At 39.1% G+C, this 17,658-nt stretch overlaps 2 protein-coding genes across 2 annotated transcripts in view; both read left to right on the top strand.

Moving 5' to 3' along the window:
• Positions 1-377: 377 nt before the first annotated feature.
• LOC131948752 (cubilin) overlaps positions 378-17,658 on the top strand; it is a 32,938-nt gene continuing 15,657 nt past the window's right edge. The window contains exons 1-6 of the mRNA XM_059310432.1: positions 378-468; positions 8,040-8,205; positions 10,710-10,839; positions 11,004-11,218; positions 12,986-13,112; positions 13,239-13,438. Of these exons, the coding sequence (XP_059166415.1) occupies positions 415-468; positions 8,040-8,205; positions 10,710-10,839; positions 11,004-11,218; positions 12,986-13,112; positions 13,239-13,438 (892 nt within the window). The 5' untranslated portion in view covers positions 378-414. The remainder of the gene's footprint in view (positions 469-8,039; positions 8,206-10,709; positions 10,840-11,003; positions 11,219-12,985; positions 13,113-13,238; positions 13,439-17,658) is intronic.
• On the top strand, positions 15,492-16,064 carry LOC131948703 (dynein light chain 2, cytoplasmic). The gene has a single exon (XM_059310370.1). The coding sequence runs from the start codon at positions 15,623-15,625 to the stop codon at positions 15,890-15,892; it is 270 nt and encodes an 89-aa protein (XP_059166353.1). The 5' UTR covers positions 15,492-15,622; the 3' UTR covers positions 15,893-16,064.

Below are 17,658 nucleotides of genomic sequence, written 5' to 3'. Positions count from 1 at the left end.
TTTGTTTCACTAAAATAGTTCATATTTTAAGTTTTGCAGCGTGCACCATGTTGTGTTAAAATATAGATTTGTGCTAGATGTCAAGTAGATTACATAATATTGAAGTGAAGTTTGATATACCCCTGACTTTAATGCCATTAAAAGCTAGCCAACAAGCAGGAAGGAAAACTAGACTTGACCAAGTTTACCGGCTCCGACATAAGGTCCCAACATTTGAAAACATCACTCACCACAGCTTTCGTCACAGCACGTGATGTAAGTGGCCAGGTTTGACTTCCTGTTTGTTGATGGGGTGTTACGTCATCACACTAGTCCTTAGAGTAGTGTGATCAACAGGCGTCGGGAGGGGGGGGGGAGGAGGTGTGCAGATGGGCAGCTCTTTCATCAAGGCAACCAGTCGTAGTGGCAGATAAAATGGATTACAAAACTGTGGCCGTGATCATCTACCTTATCATCAGCAATCTTTTGGTAAATGTTTAAATAACAATATGTATGTATTTATATGTATTGAATAACTGGACATATCACGGCTTATCTTTCACAGTTCCGGTCTATTGAAAATTTTGGGTATAATTATAATTCTAAGCCGCTTTTACATCTTGTTAAATTAAATTAAATTAAAAATGGGCAATTCCTCTACATTCTGTAAAATTTGATATTATAAATACGTTACTTAGTAAAAGCACCTTGGAAAGCACTGGCCCAGGTGAGCCAACAGGTGTATCACGTGACTAATAGACTCAATGTTTGAATGTGGCACTTCAGTGTTTTGGGGATTAGATCAAGAGACAAATGGAGCTAGAATCTAGACAGGACCAGATGTAGCATCTAGACAGGACCAGATGTAGCATCTAGACAGGACCAGATGTAGCATCTAGACAGGATCAAATGTATCATCTAGACAGGACCAGATGTAGCATCTAGACAGGACCAGATGTAGCATCTAGACAGGACCAGATGTAGCATCTAGACAGGACCAGATGTAGCATCTAGACAGGACCAGATGTAGCATCTAGACAGGACCAGATGTAGCATCTAGACAGGACCAGATGTAGCATCTAGACAGGACCAGATGTAGCATCTAGACAGGATCAGATTTAGCATCTAGACAGGACCAGATGTAGCATCTAGACAGGACCAGATGTAGCATCTAGACAGGACCAGATGTAGCATCTAGACAGGACCAGATGTAGCATCTAGACAGGACCAGATGTAGCATCTAGACAGGACCAGATGTAGCATCTAGACAGGACCAGATGTAGCATCTAGACAGGACCAGATGTAGCATCTAGACAGGATCAAATGTAGCATCTAGACAGGACCAGATGTAGCATCTAGACAGGACCAGATGTAGCATCTAGACAGGACCAGATGTAGCATCTAGACAGGACCAGATGTAGCATCTAGACAGGACCAGATGTAGCATCTTGACAAGACCAGATGTAGCATCTAGACAGGACCAGATGTAGCATCTAGACAGGATCAAATGTAGCATCTAGACAGGACCAGATGTAGCATCTTGACAAGACCAGATGTAGCATCTAGACAGGACCAGATGTAGCATCTAGACAGGACCAGATGTAGCATCTAGACAGGACCAGATGTAGCATCTAGACAGGACCAGATGTAGCATCTAGACAGGACCAGATGTAGCATCTAGACAGATGTAGCATCTAGACAGGACCAGATGTAGCATCTAGACAGGACCAGATGTAGCATCTAGACAGGACCAGATGTAGCATCTAGACAGGACCAGATGTAGCATCTAGACAGGACCAGATGTAGCATCTAGACAGGACCAGATGTAGCATCTAGACAGGACCAGATGTAGCATCTAGACAGGACCAGATGTAGCATCTAGACAGGACCAGATGTAGCATCTAGACAGATGTAGCATCTAGACAGGACCAGATGTAGCATCTAGACAGGACCAGATGTAGCATCTAGACAGGACCAGATGTAGCATCTAGACAGGACCAGATGTAGCATCTAGACAGGACCAGATGTAGCATCTAGACAGGACCAGATGTAGCATCTAGACAGGACCAGATGTAGCATCTAGACAGGACCAGATGTAGCATCTTGACAAGACCAGATGTAGCATCTAGACAAGACCAGATGTAGCATCTAGACAGGACCAGATGTAGCATCTAGACAGGACCAGATGTAGCATCTAGACAGGACCAGATGTAGCATCTAGACAGGACCAGATGTAGCATCTAGACAGGACCAGATGTAGCATCTAGACAGGACCAGATGTAGCATCTAGACAGGACCAGATGTAGCATCTAGACAGGACCAGATGTAGCATCTAGACCAGATGTAGCATCTAGACATGACCAGATGTAGCATCTAGACAGGACCAGATGTAGCATCTAGACAGTATCAGATGTAGCATCTAGACAGGACCAGATGTAGCATCTAGACAGGACCAGATGTAGCATCTAGACAGGACCAGATGTAGCATCTAGACAGGACCAGATGTAGCATCTAGACAGGACCAGATGTAGCATCTAGACCAGATGTAGCATCTAGACAGGACCAGATGTAGCATCTAGACAGGACCAGATGTAGCATCTAGACAGGACCAGATGTAGCATCTAGACAGATGTAGCATCTAGACAGGACCAGATGTAGCATCTAGACAGGACCAGATTGATGTCGAATCTAGACAGGACCAGATGTAGCATCTAGACAGGACCAGATGTAGCATCTAGACAGGACCAGATGTAGCATCTAGACAGGACCAGATTGATGTCGAATCTAGACAGGACCAGATGTAGCATCTAGACAGGACCAGATGTAGCATCTAGACAGGACCAGATGTAGCATCTAGACAGGACCAGATGTAGCATCTAGACAGGACCAGATGTAGCATCTAGACAGGACCAGATGTAGCATCTAGACAGGACCAGATGTAGCATCTAGACAGGACCAGATGTAGCATCTGGACAGGACCAGATGTAGCATCTAGACAGGACCAGATGTAGCATCTAGACAGGACCAGATGTAGCATCTAGACAGGACCAGGTGTAGCATCTAGACAGGACCAGATGTAACATCTAGACAGGACCAGATGTAGCATCTAGACAGGACTAGGTGTAGCATCTAGACAGGACCAGGTGTAGCATCTAGACAGGACCAGATGTAGCATCTAGACAGGACCAGATGTAGCATCTAGACAGGACCAGATGTAGCATCTAGACAGGACCAGATGTAACATCTAGACAGGACCAGATGTAGCATCTAGACAGGACTAGGTGTAGCATCTAGACAGGACCAGATGTAGCATCTAGACAGGACCAGATGTAGCATCTAGACAGGACCAGATGTAGCATCTAGACAGGACCAGATGTAGCATCTAGACAGGATCAGATGTAGCATCTAGACAGGACCAGATGTAGCATCTAGACAGGACCAGATATAGCATCTAGACAGGACCAGATGTAGCATCTAGACAGGACCAGATGTAGCATCTAGACAGGATCAGATGTAGCATCTAGACAGGACCAGATGTAGCATCTAGACAGGACCAGATGTAGCATCTAGACAGGACCAGATGTAGCATCTAGACAGGATCAGATGTAGCATCTAGACAGGACCAGATGTAGCATCTAGACAGGACCAGATGTAGCATCTAGACAGGACTAGGTGTAGCATCTAGACAGGACCAGATGTAACATCTAGACAGGACCAGATGTAGCATCTAGACAGGACCAGATGTAGCATCTAGACAGGACCAGATGTAACATCTAGACAGGACCAGATGTAGCATCTAGACAGGACTAGGTGTAGCATCTAGACAGGACCAGATGTAGCATCTAGACAGGACCAGATGTAGCATCTAGACAGGACCAGATGTAACATCTAGACAGGACCAGATGTAGCATCTAGACAGGACCAGATGTAGCATCTTGACAGGACCAGATGTAGCATCTAGACAGGACCAAATGTAGCATCTAGACAGGACCAGATTGATGTAGAATCTAGACAGGACCAGATGTAGCATCTAGACAGGACCAGATGTAGCATCTAGACAAGCCCAGATGTAGCATCTTGACAGGACCAGATGTAGCATCTAGACAGATGTAGCATCTAGACAGGACCAGATGTAGCATCTAGACAGGACCAGATGTAGCATCTAGACAGGACCAGATGTAGCATCTAGACAGGATCAAATGTATCATCTAGACAGGACCAGATGTAGCATCTAGACAGGACCAGATGTAGCATCTAGACAGGACCAGATGTAGCATCTAGACAGGACCAGATGTAGCATCTAGACAGGATCAAATGTATCATCTAGACAGGACCAGATGTAGCATCTAGACAGGACCAGATGTAGCTTCTAGACAGGACCAGATGTAGCATCTAGACAGGACCAGATGTAGCATCTAGACAGGATCAGATGTAGCATCTAGACAGGACCAGATGTAGCATCTAGACAGGACCAGATGTAGCATCTAGACAGATGTAGCATCTAGACAGGACCAGATGTAGCATTTAGACAGGACCAGATGTAGCATCTAGACAAGCCCAGATGTAGCATCTTGACAGGACCAGATGTAGCATCTAGACAGATGTAGCATCTAGACAGGACCAGATGTAGCATCTAGACAGGACCAGATGTAGCATCTAGACAGGACCAGATGTAGCATCTAGACAGGACCAATGTAGCATCTAGACAGGACCAGATGTAGCATCTAGACAGGACCAGATGTAGCATCTAGACAGGACCAGATGTAGCATCTAGACAGGACCAGATGTAGCATCTAGACAGGACCAGATGTAGCATCTTGACAAGACCAGATGTAGCATCTAGACAGGACCAGATGTAGCATCTAGACAGGACCAGATGTAGCATCTAGACAGGACCAGATGTAGCATCTAGACAGGACCAGATGTAGCATCTAGACAGGACCAGATGTAGCATCTAGACAGATGTAGCATCTAGACAGGACCAATGTAGCATCTAGACAGATGTAGCATCTAGACAGGACCAGATGTAGCATTTAGACAGGACCAGATGTAGCATCTAGACAGGACCAGATGTAGCATCTAGACAGGACCAATGTAGCATCTAGACAGGACCAGATGTAGCATCTAGACAGGACCAGATGTAGCATCTAGACAGGACCAATGTAGCATCTAGACAGATGTAGCATCTAGACAGGACCAGATGTAGCATTTAGACAGGACCAGATGTAGCATCTTGACAGGACCAGATGTAGCATCTAGACAGATGTAGCATCTAGACAGGACCAGATGTAGCATCTAGACAGGACCAGATGTAGCATCTAGACAGGACCAATGTAGCATCTAGACAGATGTAGCATCTAGACAGGACCAGATGTAGCATTTAGACAGGACCAGATGTAGCATCTAGACAAGCCCAGATGTAGCATCTTGACAGGACCAGATGTAGCATCTAGACAGGACCAGATGTAGCATCTAGACAGGACCAGATGTAGCATCTAGACAAGCCCAGATGTAGCATCTTGACAGGACCAGATGTAGCATCTAGACAGGACCAGATGTAGCATCTAGACAGGACCAGATGTAGCATCTAGACAGGACCAGATGTAGCATCTAGACAGGACCAGATGTAGCATCTAGACAGGACCAGATGTAGCATCTAGACAGGACCAGATTGATGTAGAATCTAGACAGGACCAGATGTAGCATCTAGACAGGACCAGATGTAGCATCTAGACAGGACCAGATGTAGCATCTTGACAAGACCAGATGTAGCATCTAGACAGGACCAGATGTAGCATCTAGACAGGACCAGATGTAGCATCTAGACAGGACCAGATGTAGCATCTAGACAGGATCAAATGTAGCATTTAGACAGGACCAGATGTAGCATTTAGACAGGACCAGATGTAGCATCTAGACAGGATCAGATGTAGCATTTAGACAGGACCAGATGTAGCATCTAGACAGGACCAGATGTAGCATTTAGACAGGACCAGATGTAGCATCTAGACAGGATCAGATGTAGCATCTAGACAGGACCAGATGTAGCATCTAGACAAGACCAGATGTAGCATCTAGACAAGACCAGATGTAGCATCTAGACAGGATCAGATGTAGCATCTAGACAGGACCAGATTGATGTCGAATCTAGACAGGACCAGATGTAGCATCTAGACAGGACCAGATTGATGTCGAATCTAGACAGGACCAGATGTAGCATCTAGACAGGACCAGATTGATGTCGAATCTAGACAGGACCAGATGTAGCATCTAGACAGGACCATATGTAGCATCTAGACAGGATCAAATGTAGCATCTAGACAGGACCAGATTGATGTCGAATCTAGACAGGACCAGATGAAGCATCTAGACAGGACCATATGTAGCATCTAGACAGGATAAAATGTAGCATCTAGACAGGACCAGATTGATGTCGAATCTAGACAGGACCAGATGAAGCATCTAGACAGGACCATATGTAGCATCTAGACAGGATAAAATGTAGCATCTAGACAGGACCAGATGTAGCATCTAGACAGGACCAGATGTAGCATCTAGACCAGATGTAGCATCTAGTCAGGACCAGATGTAGCATCTAGACAGGACCAGATGTAGCATCTAGACAGGACCAGATGTAGCATCTAGACAGGACCAGATGTAGCATCTGGACAGGACCAGATGTAGCATCTAGACAGGACCAGATGTAGCATCTAGACAGGACCAGATGTAGCATCTAGACAGGACCAGATGTAGCATCTAGACAGGACCAGATGTAGCATCTAGACAGGACCAGATGTAGCATCTAGACAGGACCAGATGTAGCATCTAGACCAGATGTAGCATCTAGACAGGACCAGATGTAGCATCTAGACAGGACCAGATGTAGCATCTAGACAGGACCAGATGTAGCATCTAGACAGGACCAGATGTAGCATCTAGACAGTATCAGATGTAGCATCTAGACATGACCAGATGTAGCATCTAGACAGGACCTGTTGTAGCATCTAGACATGACCAGATGTAGCATCTAGACAGGACCTAATGTAGCATCTAGACAGGACCAGATGTAGCATCTAGACCAGATGTAGCATCTAGACAGGACCAGATGTAGCATCTAGACAGGACCAGATGTAGCATCTAGACAGGACCAGATGTAGCATCTGGACAGGACCAGATGTAGCATCTAGACAGGACCAGATGTAGCATCTAGACAGGACCAGATGTAGCATCTAGACCAGATGTAGCATCTAGACAGGACCAGATGTAGCATCTAGACAGGACCAGATGTAGCATCTAGACAGGACCAGATGTAGCATCTAGACAGGATCAGATGTAGCATCTAGACAGGACCAGATGTAATATAGACAGGACCAGATGTAGCATCTAGACAGGACCAGATGTAGCATCTAGACAGGACCAGATGTAGCATCTAGACAGGACCAGATGTAGCATCTAGACCAGATGTAGCATCTAGACAGGACCAGATGTAGCATCTAGACCAGATGTAGCATCTAGACAGGACCAGATGTAGCATCTAGACAGGACCAGATGTAGCATCTAGACAGGACCAGATGTAGCATCTAGACAGGACCAGATGTAGCATCTAGACAGGACCAGATGTAGCATCTAGACAGGACCAGATGTAGCATCTAGACAGTATCAGATGTAGCATCTAGACATGACCAGATGTAGCATCTAGACAGGACCTGTTGTAGCATCTAGACATGACCAGATGTAGGATCTAGACAGGACCTAATGTAGCATCTAGACAGGACCAGATGTAGCATCTAGACAGGACCAGATGTAACATCTAGACAGGACTAGGTGTAGCATCTAGACAGGACCAGATGTAGCATCTAGACAGGACCAGATGTAACATCTAGACAGGACTAGGTGTAGCATCTAGACAGGACCAGATGTAGCATCTAGACAGGATCAGATGTAGCATCTAGACATGACCAGATGTAGCATCTAGACATGACCAGATGTAGCATCTAGACAGGAGCAGATGTAGCCGAGCACACTCAAATGCTCTGGTCACTGACGCAGCTTTTCTCTAGTCCCCAGGTGACGCTGACTCAGCATTCTGCGTCACAGACCTCACCAGTGTGGGTGACAGTGGACAGCCCTGTCCATACAGCACAATTGGCCGAGCGAGTAATGGCAGCTGTTGGTGTAACAGCGACACACACATATACAACACATGTGCGGCTACGTGTATTCCCTGTAAGTTTAAAGCTTCTGCGTCGTATTATAACAAATTTATATAGCAACAATACCGTACTACAACAAATGTATATAGTTACAATACCGTATTATAACAAATTCATATAGTAACAATACTGTATTATAATAAACCTATATTGAAACAATACAGTATTATAACTTATCTATATAGACTAGTAACAATACAGTGTTATCATAAATCCATAGACTAGTAACAAGACAGTGTTATAACAAATCTATATAGACTAGTAACAATACAGTATTATAACAAATCTATATAGACTAGTAACAATACAGTGTTATAATAAATCTATAGACTAGTAACAATACAGTGTTATAACAAATCTATAGACTAGTAACAATACAGTATTATAACAAATCTATATAGGCTAGTAACAATACAGTATTATTACAAATTTATATAGTAACAATACCGTATTATAACAAATTTATATGGTTACAATACCGTATTATAACAAATTTATATAGTAACAATACCGTATTATAACAAATCTATATACTAACACTACCGTATTATAACAAATTTATATAGTAACAATACATTATTATAACATACTAGCCGTCCCGGCCAGGCCCAGCTCTGGCTTCTGTTTAAAACCTTTCTGTTAAAGACCATTACCTGTGTGTTTAGTAATCATCATAAATCCGGCATTTCCCATCCAAACCACAACCAACCAAAACCAAAACAACAAAACGCAAACATAACGCTAACACAATTACAAATACAAACGAAAACAAAAACCTAACAACAAACCCAACCACAACCACAAACAACAATACAAACACAAAGAAAAAACAAACAAAAAAGCAAACGAAATCAAAAACCTAACAGCAAACCCAACCACAACCACAAACATCAATACCAACACAAAGAAAAAAAACAAACGAAAAAGCAAACGAAAACAAACCAAATCCAAACGCAAAACCAACCACAAACACAAATACAAACCCAAAGAAAAAAACACAAACAAAAACGAAAAAAGAAAGAACAAAAACGAAACAAATCAAAACGCAACCACTAACGCAAACCCAACCTAAACACAAAGAAAGCACTAACGCGAACATAAACGCAAAGTGCTCACAGTCTAGCCCGGGGCGGAATCGCCTGTTTCAGCTTAATAAACGACTATAGTACTCCAACTTATTCATAGTCTTTTGCACTCACTTAAACGAACGCGCCCGTTTCAATTTAATGAACAATTATAATACTCCAAGCTTATCCGTAATATACCTACAACATTTGCACTTGATCAATCCCCGCTAATTATGTAATTATTTTTTTTCCCAACACCAAAACAAAGTAATAAAAAGTAAATTCTTTTCCACTAATGCAATGTTTTTTATAAAGGGAAGTAATTGTGTTTTCCTAATTTATCAATTGGAAGTAAGTGCTAAAGGACTAAATAAAGACATAATTAGAATTTTTGTAAAAGATGATATTTTTTAAACTTGTGTTTAATGAACATGCCGACAATTATCACTTTCAGTTTGAAAAATGAAAATTATTTCCCAACACTTTCAATATTAATTTTTTAACTCATAAATTTAGACCATAAGGACTTTAAAACCTAACACTTAAATCCATGGAAGTATCCGCGACAAACATTTAAACTTTCCATATTACAAGTTACATACAGAATTGAGCTTTATATATTAGATCTATATTAAAACAATACCGTATTACAACCAAAGTATATAGAAACAATACCGTATTTTAACTTATCAATATAGACTAGTAACAATACAGTATTATAACAAATCTATATAGACTAGTAACAATACAGTATTATAACAAATCTATATAGAGTAGCAACAATACCGTATTATAACAAATTTATATAGTAACAACACCGAATCATAACTAATTTTAAATAGTAACAATACCGTATTATAACAAATTTATATTGTTACAATACCGTATTATAACAAATCTATATAGTAACAATACCGTAGTATAACATTTGTATAGTAACAATACCGTATTTTAACAAATTTATATGGTTACAATACCGTATTTTATTAAATGTATATAGTAACAATACCGTATTATAACAAATTTATATAGAAACACTACCGTATTATAACAAATTTATATAGAAACACTGCCGTATTATGTTACGTTTTCAAAAAAAGATTATAACATCTTCTTTCCCAGTGTTTCTTCCAGACTTTTTTCTCCGGGGGGGGGGGGGGGGCACTTGATATTTTCGGGGGGGGGGCGGTCAACTTTTTTTCGGGGGCAGACGGCGGACACTAGTAAAAGTGTATGTTTACTATATAAATTCTATCTCGTTCGGGGGGGGGGGGGGGGCGGTAGACTTTCTTCGGTGGGCGGAGCCTCCCCCCCCCCCCCCCCGAAGAGATGCCTGGAAGAAACTCTGATCTAGCCCTTCTAGCATGTAGACCAGGGGAACCCCTGATGTAGACTAACAGATGAATTTTATGTGCAGACTTCATCTTCTATTTGTTCAATTCTCTCTAAGTGTGCAACAGAACAGTCACGGAGAGAAAAGGGACGATCGCTAGCCCTGGGTATCCGATTGCTAGCGGGGATATGAGCACATGTACCTGGACAATTCGAGGCTGGTTGGATCATGACATTGTTGCATTCAAGTAAGCCGCTATTATAGAAATAAATCTATTATTTACTTTAATAAATGAAATTGAAATTTAGAAGAGTGAACTAAGTAACTGTATATACGTAAAAATAGCTCACACGAGATAAATAAGGCTTGTAATGTTAAAAAAATAATAGAAAATAATGTTTCGCTTGGTAGCCTCGCGTACTTCAACATGTCGACAGTCACGTCGACATCCGGCAACTGTGCAACAGACTACATCGAGATATTTGACGGATACTCGGCCACCAGCAGATCCTTTGGCAAAATGTGTTCCCACAACCAGTCTTTGTTTGTGTCTACAGCCAATTACTTGCACGTCGTGTTTAGAACTGTGGGGACGGGGAGGTTTCTGGCCACTTATATAATACATTGTAAGTTGTGTCAACGTTGGCTTATGTTAATGTTTCAACTGAAAACATTTTATGTTGAATTACACCACAATAAAATTCAAGCCCGTGAAACGTTTGAACTGGGGATTTCATTTTTGAACCACCAAGGATAGTTTTAGTAAAGTTTCATGCGAATCAATTGCTATTTAAAAGCTCAAACCTAAATATTATAATTTTTAACATTTGACATTTTTTCAATGTGTTGTAATTCGATACATAATATTCTTCTAAAATAATTTAATTAAAAAGTAATATATAACATTAAAGTCAAACGTTATAAATTACTTTGTTTATTTTAATGGCTTTATTAATTTTTTAAATAAGTAGACTCTTTATCAGTATAGTAAAAACATAATTTGCTGCATTTTTACAACAAATTGTGAAGTATTTTAATATTTAACTTAAATAATCTTTCTGATTTTGCGAAAGCATGAAGGCATACAGTTAGTGTCTTTTGCTGAAATATTAAAGAATACATTATTTATTTTATTATTTTAGGTAGTGAAATAATAAAATGTTTTATGAAATCGTATATGGTTGCTTACGTTAAGAAATTAATACAAATATCTAGGATATGTTTAAACTGTGTTGAACTTATTGAGAAACCGAAGATTGGTCTAGTGTACTGTTAGTACTAAATTAAGCGCTAGTTTATTCTGATTTAGATTTTTGTTTCTGTTAGTTTGATGTTTGGTTTAAATAAACAGTTTGATTCAATTCTAACTTCCATTGGGTTTTCATTTAAACAAGCTTACATACTTTTTTCACTTGAAAATGCTAACATTTTGACAATATTTTCACATAAGAAAAGAGATTTTTGAGCGTTATTTTGGGGTGTCAGTTGGATTTAATATTTTAAAGTTAAATTTTAAAATCGATAATGATCCAAACACATTTGCTTTTTTGAATAGGTCTATATATTGGAAACTAGTAAACTAGTATCTGATGTAATTTAAAATTTACATGTTATAAAAGTATTAAGATAATTCTCTGTAGATAAATAAATAATTTTATTAATATCAGCATGAGCAATATCTTAAATATTTATGTAGTCAGAAGTAATCATTGGCACACAAACTCTCATCGTTTAAATATACTAAACAAAGTTTCTAGTATTTAAAAATGAAAACATGATAAAACTTTTGAATGTATTCAATGATTGGCGGGACCGAATAAACACAAAGAGCTTTTACATTTGTTGATCTGTTAATATCTAGATCAGTGGTTCTTTTAATGTCTAGATCAGTGGTTCTTTTAATGTCTAGATAAGTGGCTCTTTTAATGTCTAGATAAGTGGCTCTTTTAATGTCTAGATCAGTGGTTCTTAATCTTTTTGGAGGTACCAAACCCAAACAGTTTCATTTGCGCCTTCATCGAACTTTTTAAAATTGTTCTATTGTTCACACTGATAAAATCCGATCGTAAGTCAGGTGCGTGTCTTGACCTTGTAGTGAAGGAGTGAAGGCGGATGAATGGGGGTGAATGTCGTTCACTACAACCTCGGTCACTCACGAGATTGAGTGACTAAACCCAGGTTGAGAACGACTACTCTAGATGCTAGCTGGTTGGGGCGGCTAATATTGATACGATGTTTTAATATTGGGAATTTGTTTTCCCCGAGTAATTGTTTTCTAAGATACTTTTTACTATGTATAAGCAAGATGTAGCCTATATATATATATATATATATATATATATATATATATATATATATATATATATATATATATATATATATATATATATAAGATTCCCAGTTGACATTGGATGAGAGCAAGGGCTTTCTCTATAGTCCGGGATATCCAATAGGAAGCAGCAGCCACACGACATATAGATGGATCATTCAAGGCAAGCCGTGTACACATATTGTTATTAAGTAAGTGAGAAAGTTATCCTTTTCTAGTCAATCTAAATACTTTATGAACACATACAAAAATAAACGTACAAAGAATGTATCCTTGTGTGTAATATTACTTGTTAATTTTAAACATTTTTTATGAAGCATCACTAGTGTTCACATCGGTGCCAATTGTGCCAGTAACTATCTGAAAGTCTACGACGAAAAATTTTCCCTCTTACGGACAAGTTGTGCTTCAAATGTTCCTGTTGTAATGGCCTCGACTGCAAACTATTTATATCTAGAATACAAAACTGATGGCTCCACATCAAACAAAGGCTTTTATGGAAGCTACGAGATTAGAGGTATTTTATTCGAACATTTACCTGTATAAAAGTTATGTGATATAAACACTCAATTTACAATTGTAGTTCATGGCTGTGGGGAAAATGTCGGAGGGAAGAAAAAGCAATGTACTGCATCTTATACTGTGATAAAAAGTTTTGTTTGTTGAGATCAGCAAGTCTGCTATATGTGTAGTTTAAAAAAAAGTAATATTGAAAAACGAAAATATTGAAAGGAAAATACGTTTTCAATTGTCAATAGAGAGGGAGTTAAACTGCAAGGTGGGATGAAAAAAATTAAACACACATTTAGGAATCGTTTACTCTTACTGTAGTAAAAGTACATCACACCAAGTGCTTATACAAGATGTTCTCTCGTCTTGTCATAATTTGAGTTTTTGTTCCGAATCATTTAACAAAAATCTCGCTTGTTAAGCTTTTGTATTGAACTCATCTGTTGAAGTCCCGAAACGCACCTGTTATTTTGAAAGCATGCCTATTGTTTTATTGGGTTTTATTTTTCCTTGATATTGATTTAAGATGTAAATTCATTAGACTTGTCTTCTGTGATCTATGTAGTTGACAAGAAAGTGTTTTATCGTGCTGCTCTGCCTTGCATGTCGGCGTCATGTGTGTGTCTAGTCATGCAGCAGCTGTGGTCCTGCTTTACTTAATGACTGTGTGCTCATGTTGCTTGTTTCACTTTGTTTCATTTTCATTTCAGTAGCTACATATATTTAAAAAAACATTTTTTTAATCGCACAAAGCTATATTACTACATTAATGTCAAAATATAATACACATTAATTTTACGTGCCATTTTTGCAAGAGACTCTACCTCATCTGTGTTAACCCCTTAATGCCTGAATTATGTTACAAGCGTGTAAAAAATTATTTGTGCTGATTTTCTCTCATCATACTGACACTGAATTTCTCATTTGACCTATATTTGCTACTAGCCGTCCCGGCCAGGCCCTGCTCTGGCTTCTGTGAAAAACCTTTCTGTTAAAGACCATTACCTGTGTGTTTAGTAATCATCATAAACCCGACATTGCCCACCCAAACCACAACCAACCAAAACCAAAACAACAAAACGCAAACATAACGCTAACACAATTACAAATACAAACGAAAACAAAAACCTAACAACAAACCCAACCACAACCACAAACACCAATACAAACAAAAAGAAAAAACAAACAAAAAAGCAAACGAAAACAAAAACCTAACAACAAACCCAACCGCAACCACAAACACCAATACCAACACACAAAAAACAACGAAAAAGCAAACGAAAACAAACCAAATCCAAACGCAAAACCAACCAAAAACACAAATACAAACCCAAAGAAAAAAAACACAAACAAAAACGAAAAAAGAAAGAACAAAAACGAACCAAATCAAAACGCAACCACTAACGCAAACCCACCTAAACACAAAGAAAACACTAACACGAACATAAACGCCCGGGGCGGAATCACCTGTTTTAGCTTAATGAACGACTATAGTACCCCAACTTATTCATAGTCTTTTGCACTCACTTAAACGAACACGCCTGTTTCAATTTAATGAACAATTATAATACTCCAAGCTTATCCGTAAAATACCTACAACATTTGCACTTGATCAATCCCCGCTAATTATGTAATTATTTTTTTCCCAACACCAAAACAAAGTAATAAAAAGTAAATTCTTTTCCACTAATGCAATGGTTTTATAAAGGGAAGTAATTGTGTTTTCCTAATTTATCAAAGGGAAGTAAGTGCTATAGGACTAAATAAAGACATAATTATAATTTTTGTAAAAGATGATATTTTTTTTAAAACTTGTGTTTAATGAACATGCCGAAAATTATTACTTTCAGTTTGATAAATGAAAATTATTTCCCAAAACTTTCAATATTAATTTTTAACTCATAAATTTAGACCATAAGGACTTTAATTATCTAACACTTTAATCCATCGAAGTATGTCAACGACAAACATATTTATTTTTACATACAGAATTGAGCTTTATATATTAGATACACACAAAGCACATGAACAAATACTTTTCACATTTTCACGACAAAATTTCACATTCATCCGTTAGTCCTAGTCTAAAGAAGTTAAGGGAAAACCACATTAGCTTACTTATTGAAGACGATTTCAGCACGTCTTAAATTTAAAACAAACTTCAAGTTAGCATTCATATAACCAAGTAACCATGTCTGAAAGAAAAGCCGTAATCAAGAATGCTGATATGTCTGAGGATATGCAGCAAGATGCTGTGGACTGTGCTACACAAGCCTTGGAAAAATACAACATTGAAAAAGACATTGCTGCCTTCATTAAGAAAGAGTTCGATAAGAAATACAACCCAACATGGCATTGCATTGTTGGGCGCAACTTTGGCAGCTACGTAACCCATGAAACAAAACACTTCATCTATTTCTACTTGGGACAAGTTGCTATACTGCTCTTCAAATCTGGATGAAGTGTTAAAAACTATTATAGACATTTTTTATGGATTACTTCTGACTGGAGTCCTAGATCTGTTCATCTCATTGAAACAAAAAATGCTGTGGCGGTGTTAAGATGAAGTGATAAAATTTATAAAGTTTGTTGAAATCAAGGACTACCTAAATTTTTTTTTAATTGGAATGCCATTTGTTGAAATAAATTGATTTTTACAGTAAAAAAACAAAAAAAAAACACATGAACAAATACTGTCCTAAATGACAGTGTTCAGCTGTTGTATATTCGTCCATGCTCAATGCATGGGTACTTCGTACTACTGCTCTGGGTACTCAGTGCCACCGGTGTGGGTACTCACTGCTATTGTTGATAGTACCCAATGTTTCCGATTCGTGTTACGGCTATTGTACTCGACTGATTCTGCTATTGATTATCAATGACAGTGCTGTAGCTACATATTACTACTGGTATGGGTACTCAATGCTGAAACAGTGGGTACTGAGTGTTGAAGCCATGTGTACTGAGTGCTGAAGCTGTGGGTACTCACTGTTGAAGCTGTGGGTACTCAGTGTTACTGCAGTCGGTTCTTGGTGTCACTGCTGTGGGTACTCAGCGCTGGAGCTGTTGGTAATTGATAACGTTGATGTGGGTACTCAGCCTTAACAGTGGGTACTCAGTATCACTGCTGTGAGTGCTTAGTTCTCAAACTGTGATTGCTCAGTGTCACTGATGTTGGTACTCAGTGCTGAAGATGTGGGTACTCAATAACACTTCTGTCGGTACTAAATACCAGTATAATGCCACTAATGTCGGCATTCAATAGCACTGCAAAGGGTATGTTTGTCAGCACTCAACCTTACTGTATTTATTACGAGGTGTAGGTCTATGCTCAGTGTTATTATTGTCAGGGTCACTGTGAAGACCTTTATTTGGTGGTATCCAGGATAATGGTCCACCACCTCACTTCCTGTTGTCTATTTATTTTTTATGTTCTCCTAATATTTTACAATACTATTTCAAAGCTAATTTAGTTATATTGTACCCAGCAGCATGATTACATTATTCCAGCATCGCTCACTCTCTCCTGATGCCAATGTCAATGAAACAGGTGAACTCTACTTCACCTACCACATAGACCGTAACGTTCTAAAGTGCACTTTTATATATAGGCGAAGACTATATTGTAAATCCTTTACTTATTTATAATCATACTTGAATGAATGACAGCTTGGCGATGCATCGTATTTCGTTATATCTGCTTGGCACCCAAGTTTCATTTGTTGTCTTATTGCCGGATGTCGCGAAAATGCGACAAACCGTAATTAGCAGATAACTTCCAAAATTATTCTCATATGTGATTTATATTGTTTATATACATAAAAGAATGAATAATAAAGTTATTAGTATTTTTGTAGCAAAAACGGATCACCTATTTAGTAATAATAATCAATATAAGTAGGCTGAATTCACAAAGTCAAAAAATTTACGATGCGCGTGAGTCAAGAGAGTGTGACGTCATAAATGTCGACTTGACAATGTGACCATTGGTACCGATAAGACCGTTTGGATGTACCCAATACACAACGACCGGCAGCAGTAGGATAAATGTACCAATGCGCAAACGCTATGCGCTAAAAAAAAAAACTCGACTGTCGGCGTCAAGGGGTTAAACAGGCAGAGGCGTAGCGACCCCTTCCGGCGCCCGGGGACATACTTTTAATTTGGCGCCCCCCCCCCCCCCATATATATATATATATATATATATATATATATATATATATATAT

This window comes from Physella acuta, unplaced genomic scaffold (assembly GCF_028476545.2).
Source record: "Physella acuta isolate Inbredline_101_S28 unplaced genomic scaffold, ASM2847654v3 ptg000658l, whole genome shotgun sequence".
NCBI classification, from domain to species: Eukaryota; Metazoa; Mollusca; class Gastropoda; family Physidae; genus Physella; species Physella acuta.
This window is presented reverse-complemented; position numbering and strand designations above follow the sequence as displayed.